This window comes from Bufo gargarizans, chromosome 1, assembly GCF_014858855.1.
Source record: "Bufo gargarizans isolate SCDJY-AF-19 chromosome 1, ASM1485885v1, whole genome shotgun sequence".
Lineage (NCBI taxonomy): Eukaryota > Metazoa > Chordata > Amphibia > Anura > Bufonidae > Bufo > Bufo gargarizans.
The window spans coordinates 504,844,145-504,866,503 of record NC_058080.1 but is presented as its reverse complement, the minus strand read 5'-3'; the positions used below and the strand labels follow the sequence as shown (position 1 = coordinate 504,866,503).

Sequence of the window (22,359 nt, the reverse complement as noted above, 5' to 3'; positions counted from 1 at the left end):
GATACTCAATTGCTCACTGTTTTTAGGCTGCCCAGACCGTTTGTCAGTCACTTTTTTCTGGGGTGATCGGCGGCCATTTTGTGTCTTGTGGTGTGCCAGCACAAGCTGCGACCAAGTGCATTTAACCCTCAATGGTGTGGTTGTTTTTTGGCTAAAGCCTACATCAGGGTGAAGCTGTCACACCAAGTGCATTTAACCAGCAATAGTCTGTTTATTTTTTGGCCATATACTACATCAGGGGCAAGCTGCGCCCGTCACCAAGTGCATTTAACCCTCAGTAGTGTGGTTGGTCAAGCTGTCACACCAAGTGCATTTAACCAGCAATAGTCTGTTCATTTTTTGGCCATATACTACATCAGGGGCAAGCTGTGCCCGTCACCAAGTGCATTTAACCCTCAGTAGTGTGGTTGGTCAAGCTGTCACACCAAGTGCATTTAACCAGCAATAGTCTGTTCATTTTTTGGTCATTTACTACATCAGGGGCAAGCTGCGCCTGTCACCAAGTGCATTTAACCCTCAGTAGTGTGGTTGGTCAAGCTGTCACACCAAGTGCATTTAACCAGCAATAGTGTGTTTATTTTTTGGCCATATCCCAGTCTAATTCTGTCAGTAAATCCATACCGGTCACCCAGCGCCTAAATACTAGGCCTCAAATTTATATCCCGCTAAATCTGTCATTACCACTGTACTGTTCTGGCTGGGCAAGTTATTTAGTGTCCGTCAAAGCACATTTTTTGTTCTGGGTTGAAATACAATTCCCAATTTAGCAATTTCCTAATTTAGTGGTTTCTGCTGTATCAGAGCTATTTGAAATCTATCCCTAAAAGGGTATATAATATTCAAGGTGCACATAGGGTCATTCAGAATAACTTCACACACACGCTACTGTGCATTTCCAAGTCTAATTCTGTTAGTAAATCCATACCGGTCACCCAGCGCCTAAATACTAGGCCTCAAATTTATATCCCGCTAAATCTGTCGTTACCGCTGTACTGTTCTGGCTGGGCAAGTTATTTAGTGTCCGTCAAAGCACATTTTTTGTTCTGGGTTGAAATACAATTCCCAATTTAGCAATTTCAGAATTTAGTGGTTTCTGCTATATCAGAGCTATTTGAAATCTATCCCTAAAAGGGTATATAATATTCAAGGTGCACATAGGGTCATTCAAAATAACTTCACACACATGCTACTGTGCATTTCCAAGTCTAATTCTGTCAGTAAATCCATACCGGTCACCCAGCGCCTAAATACTAGGCCTCAAATTTATATTCAGCTGAATTTGAATACAATACATTGGGCCAAATAATATTTTTGTTGTTGTGGTGAACGATAACAATGAGGAAAACATCTAGTAAGGGACGCGGACGTGGACATGGTCGTGGTAGTGTTAGTGGACCCTCTGGTGCTGGGAGAGGACGTGGCCGTTCTGCCACATCCACACGTCTTAGTGTACCAACTACCTCAGGTCCCAGTAGCCGCCAGAATTTACAGCGATATATGGTGGGGCCCAATGCCGTTCTAAGGATGGTAAGGCCTGAGCAGGTACAGGCATTAGTCAATTGGGTGGCCGACAGTGGATCCAGCACGTTCACATTATCTCCCACCCAGTCTTCTGCAGAAAGCGCACAGATGGCGCCTGAAAACCAACCCCATCAGTCTCTCACATCACCCCCATGCATACCAGGGAAACTGTCTCAGCCTCAAGTTATGCAGCAGTCTCTTATGCTGTTTGAAGACTCCGCTGGCAGGGTTTCCCAAGGGCATCCACCTAGCCCTTCCCCAGCGGTGAAAGACATAGAATGCACTGACGCACAACCACTTATGTTTCCTGATGATGAGGACATGGGAATACCACCTCAGCATGTCTCTGATGATGACGAAACACAGGTGCCAACTGCTGCGTCTTTCTGCAGTGTGCAGACTGAACAGGAGGTCAGGGATCAAGACTGGGTGGAAGACGATGCAGGGGACGATGAGGTCCTAGACCCCACATGAAATGAAGGTCGTGCCACTGACTTTCACAGTTCGGAGGAAGAGGCAGTGGTGAGACCGAGCCAACAGCGTAGCAAAAGAGGGAGCAGTGGGCAAAAGCAGAACACCCGCCGCCAAGAGACTCCGCCTGCTACTGACCGCCGCCATCTTGGACCGAGCACCCCAAAGGCAGCTTCAAGGAGTTCCCTGGCATGGCACTTCTTCAAACAATGTGCTGACGACAAGACCCGAGTGGTTTGCACGCTGTGCCATCAGAGCCTGAAGCGAGGCATTAACGTTCTGAACCTTAGCACAACCTGCATGACCAGGCACCTGCATGCAAAGCATGAACTGCAGTGGAGTAAACACCTTAAAACCAAGGAAGTCACTCAGGCTCCCCCTGCTACCTCTTCTGCTGCTGCCGCCTCGGCCTCTTCTGCTGCTGCCGCCTCGGCCTCTTCTGCTGCTGCCCGCCTCGGCCTCTTCCTCCGCCTCTGGAGGAACGTTGGCACCTGCCGCCCAGCAAACAGGGGATGTACCACCAACACCACCACCACCTCCGTCACCAAGCATCTCAACCATGTCACACGGCAGCGGTCAGCTCTCCATCTCACAAACATTTGAGAGAAAGCGTAAATTCCCACCTAGCCACCCTCGATCCCTGGCCCTGAATGCCAGCATTTCTAAACTACTGGCCTATGAAATGCTGTCATTTAGGCTGGTGGACACAGACAGCTTCAAACAGCTCATGTCGCTTGCTGTCCCACAGTATGTTGTTCCCAGCCGGCACTACTTCTCCAAGAGAGCCGTGCCTTCCCTGCACAACCAAGTATCCGATAAAATCAAGTGTGCACTGCGCAACACCATCTGTGGCAAGGTCCACCTAACCACAGATACGTGGACCAGTAAGCACGGCCAGGGACGCTATATCTCCCTAACTGCACACTGGGTAAATGTAGTGGCAGCTGGGCCCCAGGCGGAGAGCTGTTTGGCGCACGTCCTTCCGCCGCCAAGGATCACAGGGCAACATTCTTTGCCTCCTGTTGCCACCTCCTCCTACTCGACTTCCTCCTCCTCTTCTTCCACCTGCTCATCTAGTCAGCCACACACCTTCACCACCAACTTCAGCACAGCCCGGGGTAAACGTCAGCAGGCCATTCTGAAACTTATATGTTTGGGGGACAGGCCCCACACCACACAGGAGTTGTGGCAGGGTATAGAACAACAGACCGACGAGTGGTTGCTGCCGGTGAGCCTCAAGCCCGGCCTGGTGGTGTGTGATAATGGGCGAAATCTCGTTGCAGCTCTGGGACTAGCCAGTTTGACGCACATCCCTTGCTTGGCGCATGTGCTGAATTTGGTGGTGCAGAAGTTCATTCACAACTACCCCGACATGTCAGAGCTGCTGCATAAAGTGCGGGCCGTCTGTTCGCGCTTCCGGCGTTCACATCCTGCTGCTGCTCGCCTGTCTGCGCTACAGCGTAACTTCGGCCTTCCCGCTCACCGCCTCATATGCGACGTGCCCACCAGGTGGAACTCCACCTTGCACATGCTGGACAGACTGTGCGAGCAGCAGCAGGCCATAGTGGAGTTTCAGCTGCAGCACGCACGGGTCAGTCGCACTACAGAACAGCACCACTTCACCACCAATGACTGGGCCTCCATGCGAGACCTGTGTGCCCTGTTGCGCTGTTTCGAGTACTCCAAACATGACGCAGTTATCAGCGTTACAATACCACTTCTATGTCTCCTTGAGAAAACACTTAGGGCGATGATGGAAGAGGAGGTGGCCCAGGAGGAGGAGGAGGAGGAGGAAGAGGGGTCATTTTTAGCACTTTCAGGCCAGTCTCTTCGAAGTGACTCAGAGGGAGGTTTTTGGCAACAGCAGAGGCCAGGTACAAATGTGGCCAGCCAGGGCCCACTACTGGAGGACGAGGAGGACGAGGATGAGGAGGAGGAGGTGGAGGAGGATGAGGATGAAGCATGGTCACAGCGGGGTGGCACCCAACGCAGCTCGGGTCCATCACTGGTGCGTGGCTGGGGGGAAAGGCAGGACGATGACGATACGCCTCCCACAGAGGACAGCTTGTCCTTACCCCTGGGCAGCCTGGCACACATGAGCGACTACATGCTGCAGTGCCTGCACAACGACAGCAGAGTTGCCCACATTTTAACGTGTGCGGACTCCTGGGTTGCCACCCTGCTGGATCCACGCTACAAAGACAATGTGCCCACCTTACTTCCTGCACTGGAGCGTGATAGGAAGATGCGTGAGTTCAAGCGCACGTTGGTAGACGCGCTACTGAGAGAATTCCCAAATGTCACAGGGGAACAAGTGGAAGCCCAAGGCCAAGACAGAGGAGGAGCAAGAGGTCGCCAAGGCAGCTGTGTCACGGCCAGCTCCTCTGAGGGCAGGGTTAGCATGGCAGAGATGTGGCCAGCGTTTTGTCTGAACGTGTATTCAGCACGGCAGGGGGCGTCATTACAGACAAACGCAGCCGCCTGTCTACAGCCAATGTGGACAAGCTGACGTTCATAAAAATGAACCAGGCATGGATCCCACAGGACCTGTCCGTCCCTTGTCCAGATTGGACATTAACTACCTCCCCTTAACCATATATTATTGTACTCCAGGGCACTTCCTCATTCAATCCTATTTTTATTTTCATTTTACCATTATATTGCGAGGCTACCCAAATTTGAATGAACCTCTCCTCTGTCTGGGTGCCGGGGCCTAAATATATGCCAATGGACTGTTCCAATGTTGGGTGACGTGAAGCCTGATTCTCTGCTATGATATGAAGACTGATTCTCTGCTGACATGAAGCCAGATTGTCTGTTACGGGACCTCTCTCCTCTGCCTGGGTGCTGGGCCTAAATTTATGACAATGGACTGTTGCAGTGGTGGCTGACGTGAAGCCTGATTCTCTGCTATGATATGAAGACTGATTCTCTGCTGACATGAAGCCAGATTGTCTGTTACGGGACCTCTCTCCTCTGCCTGGGTGCTTGGCCTAAATATATGCCAATGGACTGTTGCACTGGTGGCTGACGTGAAGCCTGATTGTCTGTTACGGGACCTCTCTCCTCTGCCTGGGTGCTGGGCCTAAATATCTGACAATGGACTGTTGCATTGGTGGCTGACGTGAAGCCTGATTCTCTGCTATGATATGAAGACTGATTCTCTGCTGACATGAAGCCAGATTCTCTGTACGGGACCTCTCTCCTCTGCCTGGGTGCTTGGCCTAAATTTATGACAATGGACTGTTGCAGTGGTGGCTGACGTGAAGCCTGATTCTCTGCTATGATATGAAGACTGATTCTCTGCTGACATGAAGCCAGATTGTCTGTTACGGGACCTCTCTCCTCTGCCTGGGTGCTGGGCCTAAATTTATGACAATGGACTGTTGCAGTGGTGGCTGACGTGAAGCCTGATTCTCTGCTATGATATGAAGACTGATTCTCTGCTGACATGAAGCCAGATTGTGTTACGGGACCTCTCTCCTCTGCCTGGGTGCTTGGCCTAAATTTATGAAAATGGACTGTTACAGTGGTGGGTGACGTGAAGCCTGATTCTCTGCTATGACATGAAGACTGATTCTCTGCTAACATGAAGCCAGATTGTCTGTTACGGGACCTCTCTCCTCTGCCTGGGTGCTGGGCCTAAATTTATGACAATGGACTGTTGCAGTGGTGGCTGACGTGAAGCCTGATTCTCTGATATGACATGCAGACTGATTCTCTGCTGACATGAAGACAGATTCTCTGTTACGGGACCTCTCTCCTCTGCCTGGGTGCCGGGGCCTAAATATCTGAGAATGGACTGTTCCAGTGGTGGGTGACGTGAAGCCAGATTCTCTGCTATGGGACCTCTCTCCAATTGATTTTGGTTAATTTTTATTTATTTAATTTTTATTTTAATTTATTTCCCTATCCACATTTGTTTGCAGGGGATTTACCTACATGTTGCTGCCTTTTGCAGCCCTCTAGCCCTTTCCTGGGCTCTTTTACAGCCTTTTTAGTACCGAAAAGTTCGGGTCCCCATTGACTTCAATGGGGTTCGGGACGAAGTTCGGATAGGGTTCGGATCCCGAACCCGAACATTTCAGGGAAGTTCGGCCGAACTTCTCGAACCCGAACATCCAGGTGTTCGCTCAACTCTAGTTTTAATGAATCTTTCCCATAAAACTATATTACAATCTGCTCAGCGCCTTCTGCTCTATAACATGCTGCCTGCAGATTGCACTGCATTTTTATGGTGTCAGGTTCCCTTTAAAATTTATAATGTCCTTGAACTTGAGGGACTCCTAATGGGCTTTTCTAAAAAACAGATATTTAGTGTAAGGTTAGCTTCACACAAAGTTTTTAGTGGTGTTTTTCTACACTTTTTTTGCAGTAAAGATTCTAGCTCCAGATATTAGCGGAAAGGATATGGAAAGTCAGTGACATTTTTGGGGGTCTCTTATGTATTCTGAAAAAGGCAGCATGCTGAATGTTTTGGTGCTTTCTACGGCATTTTGCGAGCTCCTTCTCTTTAGGAAAAACACACACACACAAAAAAAGTGGTTCTCGCAGTTGTTTAGAGAAAAACACTGCTAGAAAAGGCCATGAAAATTATAGGCAGTATGGAAAAAAAAAAACTATCGGTTTCGGTGACTTTTTTGTGGTAAAATATGCCAGTGCAAATTAGTATGTGTAGGGACCCAGCATCATTTCACACAACTTTTTGTGGCAGTATTTAATGTAGTTTTTGAAAAGTGGATCCAGCAGGAAGAAGAACTGTAAGCCTTTTCTCTCATACCCTTCCAACCCACTTCTGGCTTTGTTTCAAAAACTGCAACAAACAGCTGTGTATGACTTCACCATGTTTTTGGTGGATAATTCTGGTGTTTCTTACCTTCATTTGTAATATTCGGGAAAAGTTTATGAATTCTGTCTGTTAAAAGAAAAGCATCTTGGTCAAATGAAGCAATACATTAACATTGCACACAAACTGCTCTATATATATGTCACTTGTTGTGGTGCTGCCTTCTATATAACAATAAAATTACAGAGACCAGAAAACATACATAGTAGTAAAACTTGGACGTGAAAGGCCATGTACACCTTCAGAGGCAATTCTTGTTTATGATTGCATTTTACTCATTTTGGGCTAAAATCATATTTTCAATTGGCCTTTATTAAAAATATTGAGCCATTCTGTCAGAAAGGGTTAACTGTTTTTCTAACTGTTTGACTGGTACTTTTACTTTGTGCCAGTCATCTAATAAACCCAGGGGTGGACATACTGCCTGTGCAGGGCCCAGCGTGCAATGGGGCCCATACAGCTTGGACTGGTCTACTGGAGAGTGCGGCCCCCTTCCTGAACTTCAGACTGAAACATAATGTGCTGCTCAGGGGCTTATTCATAGAAGGGCTGACAGGTTTTAGTGTAATCAGCATTCCTGGTCAGTAAGACTGTGTCCGCAGGGTCTGAATTTGATAAAATCGTAGCAAAAAATAGGACCTTGTGGACCCAACCTTACTGACTGGAAGTGCTGATTGGTCTAAAAACTGTCACTCAAAAGCGCTGGCAGGCTCTCCTCCAATGGGCCAGTTCTGCTAATCAGTGAGGAAGGAAAGAAAGACCCACTGCTGCTGTGTGGAGACCGAGCCCTGCTACTTAGAGGTGGAGGAGCCTGGCTAAGGACACAAGAACCAGCAATACAGAGCCAGGAGGTGAGGAAGGGATATATATGTAATGTAGTGTAAAATAGTTCTTGCATGTGTCAGTGTGTGTGTATGTGACAGTGCCTGCATGTGTGACCGTGTATGTGTGTGTGTGAGAGTGCCTGCATGTGTACAAGTGTGTATGTGAGTGCCTGCATGTGTACAAGTGTGTATGTGAGTGCCTGCATATGTGACAGTGTATGTGTGTGCCTGCATATGTGACAGTGTATGTGTGTGCCTGCATATGTGACAGTGTATGTGTGTGCCTGCATATGTGACAGTGTATGTGTGTGCCTGCATATGTGACAGTGTATGTGTGTGCCTGCATGTGTGACCGTGTATGTGTGTGTGAGAGTGCCTGCATATGTGACAGTGTATGTGTGTGCCTGCATATGTGACAGTGTATGTGTGTGCCTGCATATGTGACAGTGTATGTGTGTGCCTGCATATGTGACAGTGTATGTGTGTGCCTGCATATGTGACAGTGTATGTGTGTGCCTGCATATGTGACGTGGTATGTGTGTGCGCCTGCATATGTGACGTGGTATGTGTGTGCGCCTGCATATGTGACGTGGTATGTGTGTGCGCCTGCATATGTGACAGTGTATGTGAGTGCCTGCATATGTGACAGTGTGTGTAAGAGACAGTGCCTGCATATCTGAGGCTGTGTGTGTATGTGACAGTGCCTGCATATGTGACAGTGCATGTGTGAGGATGTGTGAAAAAGAGCGGTTGCAGTATGTGTGTCATGCAGCCGGCTGTATGAAGTAGTCCGCATCTGTTCGCAATTTTGCAGAATGGGTGTGGATCCATTCATTTCAACGGGTATGCAGAAGATGCCTGCAGCACACTGTGTGTTGTCTGCATCCATATGTCCGTTCCGCAGCCCCACAAAAACGATAGTACGTGTCCTATTTTTGTTTACAATTGCAGACAAGAATAGGCATTTTCTATCATAGGACGCACATGGCCAGTCTCCGTGTTTTGTGGATCCGAAATTTGTCTAAATGGGCCCTTAGGCTGGAACCACATTGTGCAGCCAAAGATTGCAGTGACACTACGATACATCACAACTTGTAAAAGTAAATGGGGCCGTGACCTGATGGTCTCAAAAAATCCAACCTGCTAAATTTCTTGCAATTTTTGGATTGTGATTTTAAGACACTTCAACAACACATTGTTGGCCAAAAGTGTAGCCTTAAAGGGGTCACTGTATCTATATATATTTTTTCATTTTCCCCCCTTTTTCATTGGTATTGTACTCATTAAATGTTGCTTTCTGGGCCAGCGCTGCACTCCTGGTCCTTATATGCTGCTTGGTCTTCCAGGATTATGCATGTATTATATAGGTTTACGTCTGTATGTGTGGTTTGGGGGGGAGGCACATTCTTTGCACAGGGACCCTCTGCTTTCTGTGTTCGCCCCTGATAAACCTTATCTCTAAACTACTGAGAGGTCATAAAACACTTATTTAAGCCACATTCTTATGATAAGAACTGAGCTATAATTAGTGTTTATAATGTCAGGGTGCAGAGATAAGGAGCCCGTCAGCTCCCCAGATGATTGAAAAGACAGAAAATCCACAGGCTGCTACCAGAGAATCTCAGTTTTGTAAAGAAAAAAGGGTTCCATTTTTTTAATAAAGAACAATTGGAAAAATGATTTTAGTTCAAAGTAAGTACAATGCAATAATAATAAAAAAATTGCCCATAAAGGTGTGCATAGCCTTTAAAGCTATACTCTGTATTACAAACCGGATTCCAAAAAAGTTGGGACACTAAACAAATTGTGAATAAAAACTGAATGCAATGATGTGGAGATGGCAAATGTCAATATTTTATTTGTAATAGAACGTAGATGACAGATCAAACGTTTAATCCGAGTAAATGTATCATTTTAAAGGAAAAATACGTTGATTCAAATTTTCACGGTGTCAAGAAAGCCCCAAAAAGTTGGGACAAGTAGCAATAAGAGGCTGGAAAAAGTAAATTTGAGCATAACGAAGAGCTGGAAGACCAATTAACACTAATTAGGTCAATTGGCAACATGATTGGGTATAAAAAGAGCTTCTCAGAGTGGCAGTGTCTCTCAGAAGCCAAGATGGGTAGAGGATCACCAATTGCCACAATGTTGCGCAGAAAGATAGTGGAGCAATATCAGAAAGGTGTTACCCAGCAAAAAATTGCAAAGACTTTGCATCTATCATCATCAACTGTGCATAACCTCATCCGAAGATTCAGAGAATCTGGAACAATCTCTGTGCGTAAGGGTCAAGGCCGTAAAACCATACTGGATGCCCGTGATCTCCGGGCCCTTAAACGACACTGCACCACAAACAGGAATGCTACTGTAAAGGAAATCACAGAATGGGCTCAGGAATACTTCCAGAAACCATTGTCAGTGAACACAATCCACCTTGCCATCCGCTGTTGCCAGCTGAAACTCTACAGTGCAAAGAAGAAGCCATTTCTAAGCAAGATCCACAAGCTCAGGCGTTTTCACTGGGCCAGGGATCATTTAAAATGGAGTGTGGCAAAATGGAAGACTGTTCTGTGGTCAGACGAGTCACGATTCAAAGTTCTTTGTGGAAATCTGGGACGCCATGTCATCCGGACCAAAGAGGACAAGGACAACCCAAGTTGTTATCAACGCTCAGTTCAGAAGCCTGCATCTCTGATGGTATGGGGTTGCATGAGTGCGTGTGGCATGGGCAGCTTGCATGTCTGGAAAGGCACCATCAATGCAGAAAAATATATTCAGGTTCTAGAACATATGCTCCCATCCAGACGTCATCTCTTTCAGGGAAGACCCTGCATTTTTCTACAAGATAATGCCAGACCACATTCTGCATCAATCACAACATCATGGCTGCGTAGGAGAAGGATCCGGGTACTGAAATGGCCAGTCTGCAGTCCAGATCTTTCACCTATAGAGAACATTTGGCGCATCATAAAGAGGAAGGTGCAACAAAGAAGGCCCAAGACGATTGAACAGTTAGAGGCCTGTATTAGACAAGAATGGGAGAGCATTCCTATTTCTAAACTTGAGAAACTGGTCTCCTCGGTCCCCAGACGTCTGTTGAGTGAAGGGGAGATGCCAGTGAAGGTGAAAATGGCCTTGTCCCAACTTTTTGGGGATTTGTTGACACCATGAAATTCTGATTCAACATATTTTTCCCTTAAAATGGTACATTTTCTCAGTTTAAACTTTTGTTCCGTGATTTATGTTCTATTCTGAATAAAATATTAGAAGTTGGCACCTCCACATCATTGCATTCAGTATTTATTCACGATTTGTATAGTGTCCCAACTTTTTGGGAATCCGGTTTGTATAATGTCTGTAGTTTTCCCTCCTCTTCCCCGAACGTGTGCAGTACATTAGTCCAGCTCTCAGCAGTAGATTCCTAAAATTCAGAGGCATAAAGGGAAGCTCCTGGGCCTCAAGGCGAAAGCGTTAAGGCGCTCTGTTCACATCTGCGTCTGAGGCTTTTTGCATATTCTGTCAAATTTGATAAGAAAAATACAGCGCTATTCTTCCTCTCAAAATGGCAGACACCATGACAGAACCTGACAGAACAAATTATAAATCAGTGGGGGGCTTAGATAACGCTGGTGTCGATCACTTGATGGATTTGGCCATTTTTCTATGACTAAATAGAAAATAGAAAATTTCAATACAGATGTAAACTCACCCTAACAGGAACTGCACCTACCACTTTAGCAAAGTGTGACTGTTACTTCTACACCCTCTATTGGTACTCCCCTGCAATTATGGCTAACGCTTCTACCTGATGAATGTGTGTTATCAAATGTATAATGCTTTATTCCTTGTTATATTTATTCCTTGTTATAATACTTGCCTTTGATGAAATTTTTAATTGCATTATTATTTGCAGGCGCACTGCCCCACATTCCTATGGATAAAAGAAAAACATGAATTGTACGGTATATGGGCTACTAAGCAGTATTATAACAGACTGTTTGTTTATACAGTGTATATGGCTATCCCATTTGTTCTGTGCTTGAAATGCATACTCTACTACACAGGCAGGTTTAATGGAACAAGTGAAAACACATTCCAAGCGTACAAGCCCTGGATATAAGCCATAAATTTCCACTGAAACTGGGCAATTGTTAACTGAAGTATACAAAATTCTATGGAGCACCATTACCATTATTGAAGTGAAAACTGCTGCTATAGGGCCAGTAAGCTGAAGGAGCCACAATGTCCCTTTATATTCAGACAATGTAGCCAGCTGAAATATGACCCACCAGAGATAGGTTCCACCATGCGGACAACTTTTTGCTCATATGACAAATGATTTTCAGATGTTGGATATCTCAGAAAGAGGTGACATCAGACAACATAACCAGTTCCAAAAATCTAAGCAGTTAAAATCTTTAAGGATGAAAGGCCACTGGATTAAAAGAGATGATCATGGCCCTGGACCACTAAGAGATGAAAAATAGGCAATCGATCACCAAGGGTAAGAAATGGGCTACTAGGCTGTGATGCGTGAGAGCAGGATACAGGACAGGATGACTGTTGGGCTACATAACCTTGGGATGCCATCTAGGATCCAGATGTCCAATTTCTCACCAAGCATCAGGAGTCACATTACAAATATGCAAGATCAGTATGAAGGGTTTATATCTCATGCTGCTTTTACAGTGGCTCTGTATGTAATCTCAATATCTTGCAACACCTTCCAGCTACTTTTTATTCCACTAGATGGCACAAGAGGAAGAGAGGCACCAATGATCGCATTTCTGGAGTATTGAGCATTCAGAGGCATGACTTCAATCCGATGGGCCCCAAGGTAAAACCTGTAACAGAACTACCCAACTATTATATGGCAAACATTGCATCCCATAGCTATGGTGCTGAAACCACACCATACATGTCTGGTGTATGTTTACTTGTAAAATCCCCAAAAGTAAATGTGCAACCACTAGTAATTAGCAATATATTTATGGTAGCTGAAAACTAATGCTCCTGGTTGTTCGAGATCTTTGTATTTCCTAATCTTATAGTTTACCTTGGAGATAACAGATGTCCCACTCTGGATAATTCTTCACTAATTTCCCTTCACTGAATTGACTGCCCAGGAGCTCAGTTCTGACAAATGAATTGTATGCTGGGAATCCAACCAGGTGAGGTGTAAACTCGAACCAGGCCCCTGTAATAAATTTCACAGTTACCGCAATCATAAATAAAGTCACTGTGTAACTGGACATTCATGAGCCGTAAAACATTCTATTACTATATAATAGTTCCTGTCATACTCATATATAGAGATATACACTGATCAGCCATAACATTAAAGGGAACCTGTCACCGGGATTTTGTGTATAGAGCTGAGGACACGGGTTGCTAGATGGCCGCTAGCACATCTGCAATACCCAGTCCCCATAAGCTCTGTGTGCTTTTATTGTGTAAAATAAACGATTTGATACATGTGCAAATTAACCTGAGATGAGTCCTGTCCCTGACTCATCTCACGTACAGGACTCATCTCAGGTTAATTTGCATATGTATCAAATCATTTTATTAACACAATAAAAGCACACAGAGCTATGGGGACTGGGTATTGTGGATGTGCAGTGCATGATTACTGCAGCTCAGCTCCAATTCAGATTAGCTGCAGTAACCCAGCATGGCCACTACACTTTGAACAGAGCTGTGCTTCCAGGTCCATTCAAAGTGCTAGTTCCGGTGCCGGAGGATGCAGGGAACACCTGATTGGTGGGGGTGCGGGGTGTTGGAGTGTCACCAATAGTATATTAAAGAGGTTATCCAACACAAAACTTTTTTAACTGACCTCTTCAGTGGCTGGACCCATAGGGGTGTTTATACTTTTCTGGTCCCTGCTGCTGGATTCTGTCTGCATCACTGCATAGCTGCCTCCACAGGTCCCGGGACTCTGTTGACTGGCATCACATGCATGACTGCTGCATCCAGTCACCCATGCAGTACATCACCGGGCCACATGCCACACGGGTCATAACTCACGGCCAATGATTGGCTGCAGCGGTCATGTGACACCCGTCAACCAGATGTTTATTCCCAGAGACTGGGGACCTACAGAGGTGGCCACAGAGAGATGCAGCTGAAATCCAGTGGTGGGGACCAGGTAAATATGAACCCCACCAAGGATCCAGCCACTCTGAATGGGTCTGTTAAGAAAGTTAAGTGTTGGATAACCCCTTTAAACACCTATACTGAGGGTAGGCCATCAATATCAGGAGCCTGAAAAAAAAATTAAAACCTAATATTGTGTAGGCCCCTCTCGTGATAACCAAAACAGCATTGATCCATGGAGGCATGGATTCCACATGAACTCTGAAGTTGTCCTGTGGTATCTGGCACCAATATGTTAGTAGCAGACGGTGGATTGGATTTGTAGGCATAGTAAAATCTTGAATTTTTTATAATGTTTCTCAAATCATTCCTGGACAACTTTTGTAGTGTGGCAGGGCACATCCTGCTGAAAGCGCCCATGGCCATGAAGGAATGCTGTTGCCATGGAGGAATGTTTAAGTAGGTGGTACAGTATATGTTAAAGTAAATTCCACATGAATGGCAGAACCCAAGGTTTCCCAGCCGAACATTGCCCAGAGTATCACACCACTGGCTTGCCTGCTTCATATAGTGCTTTCTCAGATAAAAATTACACATTTCCACAATATGTTAACACCTTCAGGACCTTGGACGAGTATACTCGTCCTGGAGCAACGAGTATACTCGTCCTCGCATTAAACTGTCACCATGTCTGCAGACATGGTGACAGAGCTGAGTTCCGGCTGTTACACACAGCCAGGCACCCAGGGTCAATGCCGAGGGGGGTCCTGTGACCCCCCGTATCGGCGATCGCTGCAAACCGCAGGTCAATTCAGACTTGCGGTTTGCAGCGCTTTCTGTAGTTTCTGATCCCTGCAGTCCCTGACTGCAGGGATCAGAAGCTTAAAAATGGCCAAAGTCAATTTTTTTACCCCCCCCCCTGCACCCCTGAATGCTTTTATGTCGGCGGGGTGCAGGGGGGCGGTTTGCGGGCGGTGCGGGCAGTTGCGGGAGGCGGGATCGCGATCCCCCGCCCGCCTCCCGCTGAATATTCTTTGGTGGTCAGTGGTACCAGAGTGTCAGCACATTGCTGACACTCTGGTATAAACGGCTGACATCGCTGCGATGTCAGCAGTTTCACCCTTTCCATACCGCGGTCCGTACAGACCGCGGTATGGAAAGGGTTAAGTCAGGGAGCTCCCTCCCTCTGCCATCAGGGGGCTGCTGTGCCTTTGCAGCCCCCAGATGGATGGGGGGACAGAGGGAGGGAGCTCCCCTCCTTCCCCTTCCCCGTCTGCTCAGTTGTGGCAGACGGGGAAGGTTCCCATGGCAACAGGACGCCTTCTCAGGCGTCCTGCTGTCCATGGTGCTGAACAGATCTATGCTAAAGGCATAGATCTGTTCAGTGTAAGTAAAATACAGTACAGTACCATATATAGTGTACTGTACTGTATTATACAGACATCAGACCCACTAGATCTTCAAGAACCAAGTGGGTCTGGGTCCCAAAAATGTAAAAAAAGTGAAAAAAGTAAAGATAATAAAAACACATTTATCACTAAATAAAAATGTAAAAAATTAAATACACATATTAGGTATCGCCGCGTTCGTAACGACCTGATCTATAAAACGGTCATGTTACTTTCCCCGCACGGAGAACGCCATAAAAATAAAAACTATCAGGAAATTGAAATTTTGCCCACCTTACTTCCCAAAAAAGATAATAAAAGTGATCAAAAGAGTTGCATGTACGCCAAAATAGTACCAATCAAACCGTCACCTCATCCCGCAAAAAATGAGCCCCTACATGAGACAATGGCCCAAAAAATAAAAAAACTATGGGGACACTATAACATGATTTTTTTTTAGTTTCAAAAATGATATTTTTGTGAAAAACTTACATAAATTAAAAAAAGTATACATATTCGGTATAGCCGCGTCCCTATCGACCAGCTCTATAATAATACCACATGAGCTAACCCCTTAGATTAACACCGTAAAAAATTAAAACTGTGCTAAATAAACAATTTTTTGTCACCTTACATCACAAAAAGTGTAATAGCAAGCGATCAAAGAGTCATATGCACCCCAAAATAGCGCCAATCAAAACGTCATCTCATCCCGCAAAAATCATACCCTACCCAAGATAATCGCCCAAAAACTGGCTCTTAGACTATGGAAACACTAAAACATGATTTTTTTTGTTTCAAAAATGAAATCATTGTGTAAAACTTACATAAATAAAAAAAAGTATACATATTAGGTATCGCCGCGTCCGTATCGAGCGGCTCTATAAAAATATCACATGACCTAACCCCTCAGGTGAACACCGTAAAAAAATTAAAATGGTGTATAAAAAGCCATTTTTTGTCATCTTATGTCACAAAAAGTGTAATAGCAAGCGATCAAAAAGTCATATGCACCCCAAAATAGTGCCAATAAAACCGTCATCTCATCCCACAAAAAATGAGACCCTACTTTAGATAATCGCCCAAAAACAGAAAAAACTATGGCTCTCAGACTATGGAGACACTAAACCATTTTTTTTTGTTTCAAAAAGGAAATCATTGTGTAAAAATTACATAAATAAAACAATTGTATACATATTAGGTATCGCCGCGTCTGTGACAACCTGCTCTATAAAAATACCACATGATCTAACCTGTCAGATGAATGTTGTAAATAACAAAAAAAAACGGTGCCAAAAAGCTATTTCTTGTTACCTTGCCTCACAAAAAGTGCAATATCGTAATCATATGTACCCTAAACTAGTACCAACAAAACTTCCACCCTAACCTGTAGTTTCTAAAATGGGGTCACTTTTTTGGAGTTTCTACTCTAGGGGTGCATCAGGGGGGCTTCAAATGGGACATGGTGTCCAAAAAATCATTCCTTTCCTTCTGCGCCCTGCGCCCGTATAGCAGTTTACGACCACATATGGGGTGTTTCTGTAAACTACAGAATTAGGGCCATAAATAATGAGTTTTGTTTGGCTGGTAACCCTTGCTTTGTAACTGGAAAAAAAATAGCAAAATGGAAAATTTTCCCAAAAATTGCAATTCTGAAATGTCATCTCTATTTGCCAATAACTCTTGTGGAACACCTAAAGGGTTAACAACGTTTGTAAAATCAGTTTTGAATACCTTGAGGGGTGTAGTTTCTTAGATGGAGTCACTTTTATGGAGTTTCTACTCTAGGGGTGCATCAGGGGGGCTTCAAATGGGACACGGTGTCCCAAAAAAACTGTCTAGCAAAATCTGCCTTTCCAAAACCGTATGGCATTCCTTTCCTTCTGTGTCCTACCGTGTGCCTGTACAGTGGTTTACGACCACATATGGGGTGTTTCTGTAAACTACAGAATCAGGGCCATAAATAATGAGTTTTGTTTGGCTGTTAACCCTTGCTTTGTTACTGGAAAAAAATTATCAAAATGGAAAATATGCCAAAAAAGTGAAATTTTGAAATTGTATCTGTATTTTCCATAAATTCTTGTGGAACACCTAAAGGGTTAACAAAGTTTGTAAAATCAGTTTTGAATACCTTGAGGGGTGTAGTTTCTAGAATGGTGTCATTTTTGGGTGGTTTCTATTATATAAGCCTCACAAAATGACTTCAGACCTGAACTGGTCCCTAAAAATTTGGTTTTTGAAAAGTTCAGAACAATTTCAAGATTTGCTTCCAAACTTCCAAGCCTTGTAACATCCCCAAAATATAAAATATCATTCCCAAAATGATGCAAACATGAAGTAGACATATGGGGAATGTCAAGTAATAAATATGTTTGGAGGTATTACCATGTATTATAGAAGTAGAGAAATTGAAACTTGGAAATTTGCAATTTTTTACTTCATTTTTGGTAAATTTGGTATTTTTTTTTTATAAATACAATTTTTTTTTTACTTCATTTTACCAGTGTCATGAAGTACAATATGTGCCGAAAAAACTATCTCAGAATGGCCTGGATAAGTTAAAGCGTTTTAAAGTTATCACCACATAAAGTGACACTGGTCAGATTTGCAAAAAATGGCCTGGTCCTTAAGGTGTTCCGTGATTCAACACCTTCTTTCATTGCCCTATGGTTCAGTTCTGATGTGCTCATGCTCATTGTAGGAGCTTTTGGCTGTGGACAGGAGTCATCATGTGATAGCCTTATTGGCTCTTGCATATCAATGAACCTAAAAGGGAACCTGTCACCAGGATTTTGTGCATAGAGCTGAGGACATGGGTTGCTAGATGGCCGCTAGCACATCCACAATATCCAGTCCCCCATAGCTCTGTGTGCTTTTATTGTGTAAAAAACCTGATTTGATACATATGCATATTAACCTAAGATGAGTCCTGTCCCTGACTGGTAGCCAAGTATAGAGAAGCCCAGCATCCTTGTCAAGTGGGACCAAATATTTATACAAATAAAGCTGCAAAATTATTATCGTATTGAGTTTGGGGGCAATATAATAATCATAATAAGCCAAGATGCAGTAATGGCTGCTTTATACTAATGGTAAGGTTTAATGCATACAAAAAAGGTATGGTTAGATTGAGTATGGTTGACGGAAGCCAGGCCTGCATGTGTTCATGAATGTACGGGTGATTAAAACGCAAATTTTGTTAGATGAGATTTTTCACATCAGTTCGGATAACTTAAAAATAGGCAAACAAATGGCATTGTTAAAGACCAAAGAACAGTGGCGTAGCGTGGGAAGAGGAGGCAGGGGGCAGTTGCCCAGGGTGCTAAACTGCCGTCTGGCTGTTACATACATTGCCATTAACTCTCACAGGCAGCGCACTGAGTGCATCCCACCATTGCCTTTCAGTGAATTATTCACTGAATTGCGCTGGTGGGATGCACACAGTGGGCAGCCTGTAAGAATGAGTAGCATTCACTCTATCACAGGCAATGAACAGTGTGGAGGCTGGTTCACGGCCACAGCTGATGTACACCAGGCTTCAGCCAATTAGAGCGCCGGATGTGCGTTCACTCATCAGTGATCAGGGTGCGTGGGCGAACCATCAGACCACGCGCAGTTGGCTCTGTTTTAGGCTGTGCTGCTACATTCTATAGTTTTAAGAGCACTGTCTGGAAAGTGTATGGGATATTGACTGACACATACAAAACTATTTATTTCAGGTCCATATTAATTTAGATTGGTGGAGTATGGGAGAAGAACAATTTGATATAGTGCACTATGTACATCATACCCATATCTTTGTTAGCCAATTAGGGAACCTGTACTCGGCTGTCTCTGGAACTCCCATAGAAATGAATTGAGCGACTGCGTGCATGCCCAACCAGCCATTCTGTTTATGTTGGGGGCTCCACAGAGTTTGGGGTTCCTGTTCTCAAGATTGGTTGAGGTCCAGTGGTAGGACCTCCACCGATTTAATAGTTATAGCTTCACATAACTAGAACACCCCAGTGAGGCTGGCTGGGGGCATGGAGCCTAAATAGGGATGGCTTAATAAGGAGGATTATTATTGTGGGGGCTGAAAGGGCATCTGTACAGTGATTAGTCCTAGTAAAATTCCAATGGGCCTTCTGTTAAGACTCCACTTAGGCCCCCCACAGTAATCATCATCCTTATTAAGCTGTGAGATGGGGAAACAGCTCTCATTGTTTGAACACTGTGTGGATTAAATTAAATGTTCTGGACTGACATTCTGCTGTTTGGCCACAAGATGCCACCGTTTCCTAAACACAGCTATAGTGTATATATATATATATATATATATATATATATATATACACACACATTCATGAGAGAGGTGGGGTTTTACACAGAGTCTGGAGAGAAGGAGGAAAGAGCAGCCATCTTAGAGGGAGGTGAAAACTAAGGAACTGTGTGAGCACAGAATCTGAAGACATCCAGGTGTGAGAGCATCCCTCAGTGACCAGAGCTGCAGCTAAGTGAAGCTGATCATGTCCAAGACCCTGATCCTGTCCAGAGGAAGGAAGATCGCTGCCAGGAATGCTGATGAGAGAGGAACAAAGCAACATACACTCAGTGGCGGATCCAGAGCCTGGTCTCGGGAGGGGCACTTTCAGATTATTTTCTGTCCGCCGCCACAAAACAATGGTGCTTATAGAACAGATTACACAGTGTAGAGGTATACTGTATATTGTGTGGCACAGTGTAGGCTATATGTGTATAACAAACATATTTCACATGAACACTCACAGTTACTTGGCTTGGCCCTTCGGGATCTCGGACGCCACTTCCACACTTTGTTGGGGGGCTCGGCGGAGCTGATGTGTTTTATCCTAATGAGAAAGATTTCATAATAAGTATTTGGAGAAGGGGCAGAGGGATAGCAGAGCAGGGAGAGGATGGTGCTGCTACTAGGGGGTCATACCATGGGGGAGTAATAAAGCCCACCATAATGCCCCCCCCCAGTAGTAATAATTCTCCTTATAATGTGACAGTGCAAAAAATACCCCCTTGTAATGCCCCCAGTTGAGCTAATGTCCCCATAGTGCCCCCATAATGTGCCAGTATAAAATACCCCTATATAGTGCCCCTAGTAAATGACCCCATAGTCCTCCACACCCTCCTTCCTCCTAGTGCCCCCCATAATGTACCAGTATAAAATGCTCCAGTAGATGCCCTCAGTGTCCCCCATAATTTGCAAGTATAAAATACCCCTTCTTAGTGCCCCCCGTAGATGACCCCATAGTACTCCTCTCCCCCCTTCCCCATAGTACCCACCATAATGTGTCCCAGTATAAAATTGTACTGTACAGAGAGCCCATATAAAATACCCCTTCTTTGTGGCCTCAGTAGATGCCCCTATAGTGCCCCCAATCATGTGCCAGTAATAGCAGCCCCCCCGGTGCCAGTAATAACAGCCCCCCCCCCCCGGTGCCAGTAATAACAGCCCCCCCGGTGCCAGTAATAACAGCCCCCCCGGTGCCAGTAATAACAGCCCCCCCCGGTGCCAGTAATAACAGCCCCCCCGGTAATAAGAGCCCCTCTGTGCCAGTAATAACAGCCCCTCTGAGCCAGTAATAAGAGCCTCCAGTAATAACAGCCCCCAGTAATAAGAGCCCCCCTTTGCCAGTAATAACAGCCCCCCTTTGCCAGTAATAACAGCCCCCCTTTGCCAGTAATAACAGCCCCCCCTTTGCCAGTAATAACAGCCCCCCCTTTGCCAGTAATAACAGCCCCCCCTTTGCCAGTAATAACAGACCCCCCTTTGCCAGTAATAAGAGACCCCCCTTTGCCAGTAATAAGAGACCCCCCTTTGCCAGAAATAAGAGACCCCCCCTTTGCCAGTAATAGCCCCCCTTTGCCAGTAATAGCCCCCCCCCCAGGTGCCAGTAAAAGCATTGTATATAATTAAGAAAAAAAACCCACACATACTTACCTCCATGTCAGCGATGCGATGCAGGCCTCTTCAGGCCTGTGTCCCACGCTGTATGGCTCAGGCGGCGTGATGACGTCATCACGCCGCCTGCGCCGGCCTCTGATAGGCTGCAGGCACTAGTCCGGCAGCCTATCAGAGGAAGGGAAAGGGACACGCCTCTCCCTTCCCTGCCGCAGCACAGGCAGGCATCTGTATCGCTGTCCTGAGGACGGCGATACAGATGACTGGAGATGAGCGCTTCCACAATGGAAGCGCTCATCTCCCTGTGCCCCGCTGCCGCCGCCGCCGCCCGCCGCCAGCTCGGGGGGGGGCAATTGCCCCGTTGCCCCCCCCCTGGATCCGCCACTGCATACACTGCAGGACGGCATGCTTGTAGGAGAGACATTTGTTCTGTTCAGAGTCACCAGCTGATGCAAAGCAGACTCGGGTCGGTAAGCCCGTGCACGCACCTCATTACAGTGTTGGCAACTAGAGACTGAGACCAGGCCTGTAGTTAGTTAGGGGTTCTGTTTGTGTCAGGCCACTAGTATTACTACTGTTCATTACAAGGACCCTGTAACTTAAAGTGACATTTCACATTGGAGAGCTGATAAAATTCTCAGAAACTTAAGCCAGGCTGGCGTTTTTGCTCAGGAGGAATACTCAAGCACATTCTACAGGACTAGTTATGGGAGGGGGAATACTGTAGAGCTTGGTAAGATTGTAAGCTGTTGTGCTGCACTGCAGGCTAGCCCGTACCACACACCCATACAGTGGTTCTTGTTTTTTGGGTAATAACAGGTAAGGTGTGGCAGTTTAGTTGTACCCACCAGTAGGTAAATTACTGCACTTTCTCTCTGCATCCAGCAGAGGGCGCCGTGCTGTTCAGCACAAGAGTCTCAGCCTTCGGGCTGGGTGTATGTAAATTAATAGTATGTTCCCAGCATTTATGGTTGTATTTATTGCCACATCTAAGTAAAATTCTGTTTTGGGAAAAGCTGGTGTTGGGGTTGCTTTCCTCGTTTCGATGGCTTGACTTCACTGTATCCTGGGGAGCCCACCCCGGTACACGGCTTACAAAGCCATACCTATTTAGATCCCAGACCCCAGCCCCACTGATAATTTAATTTGTACTACTGGTTTGGACTGGTTGGGTGCATGGAGCCTAAATGGGGATTTGGAATTCCTTTGCAATAGTATGTCAGCGGAGTGCAATGAGTGTATGTAGAAGCATCATCCGCTGATCCCACACCATGCACGGCTGGAGCATTTGGGGCA

At 45.4% G+C, this 22,359-nt stretch overlaps 1 protein-coding gene across 6 annotated transcripts in view; it reads right to left on the bottom strand.

Moving 5' to 3' along the window:
• Window positions 1-22,359, bottom strand: part of PLA2G4C (phospholipase A2 group IVC) — a 193,384-nt gene that overhangs the window by 30,980 nt on the left and 140,045 nt on the right. For all 6 annotated transcript variants that reach the window (XM_044275078.1, XM_044275064.1, XM_044275089.1 and 3 more), the window contains 3 exons: window positions 12,719-12,859; window positions 11,540-11,593; window positions 6,869-6,907 (listed from right to left, as the gene is read on the bottom strand). In XM_044275078.1, the coding sequence (XP_044131013.1) occupies window positions 6,869-6,907; window positions 11,540-11,593; window positions 12,719-12,859 (234 nt within the window). The remainder of the gene's footprint in view (window positions 1-6,868; window positions 6,908-11,539; window positions 11,594-12,718; window positions 12,860-22,359) is intronic.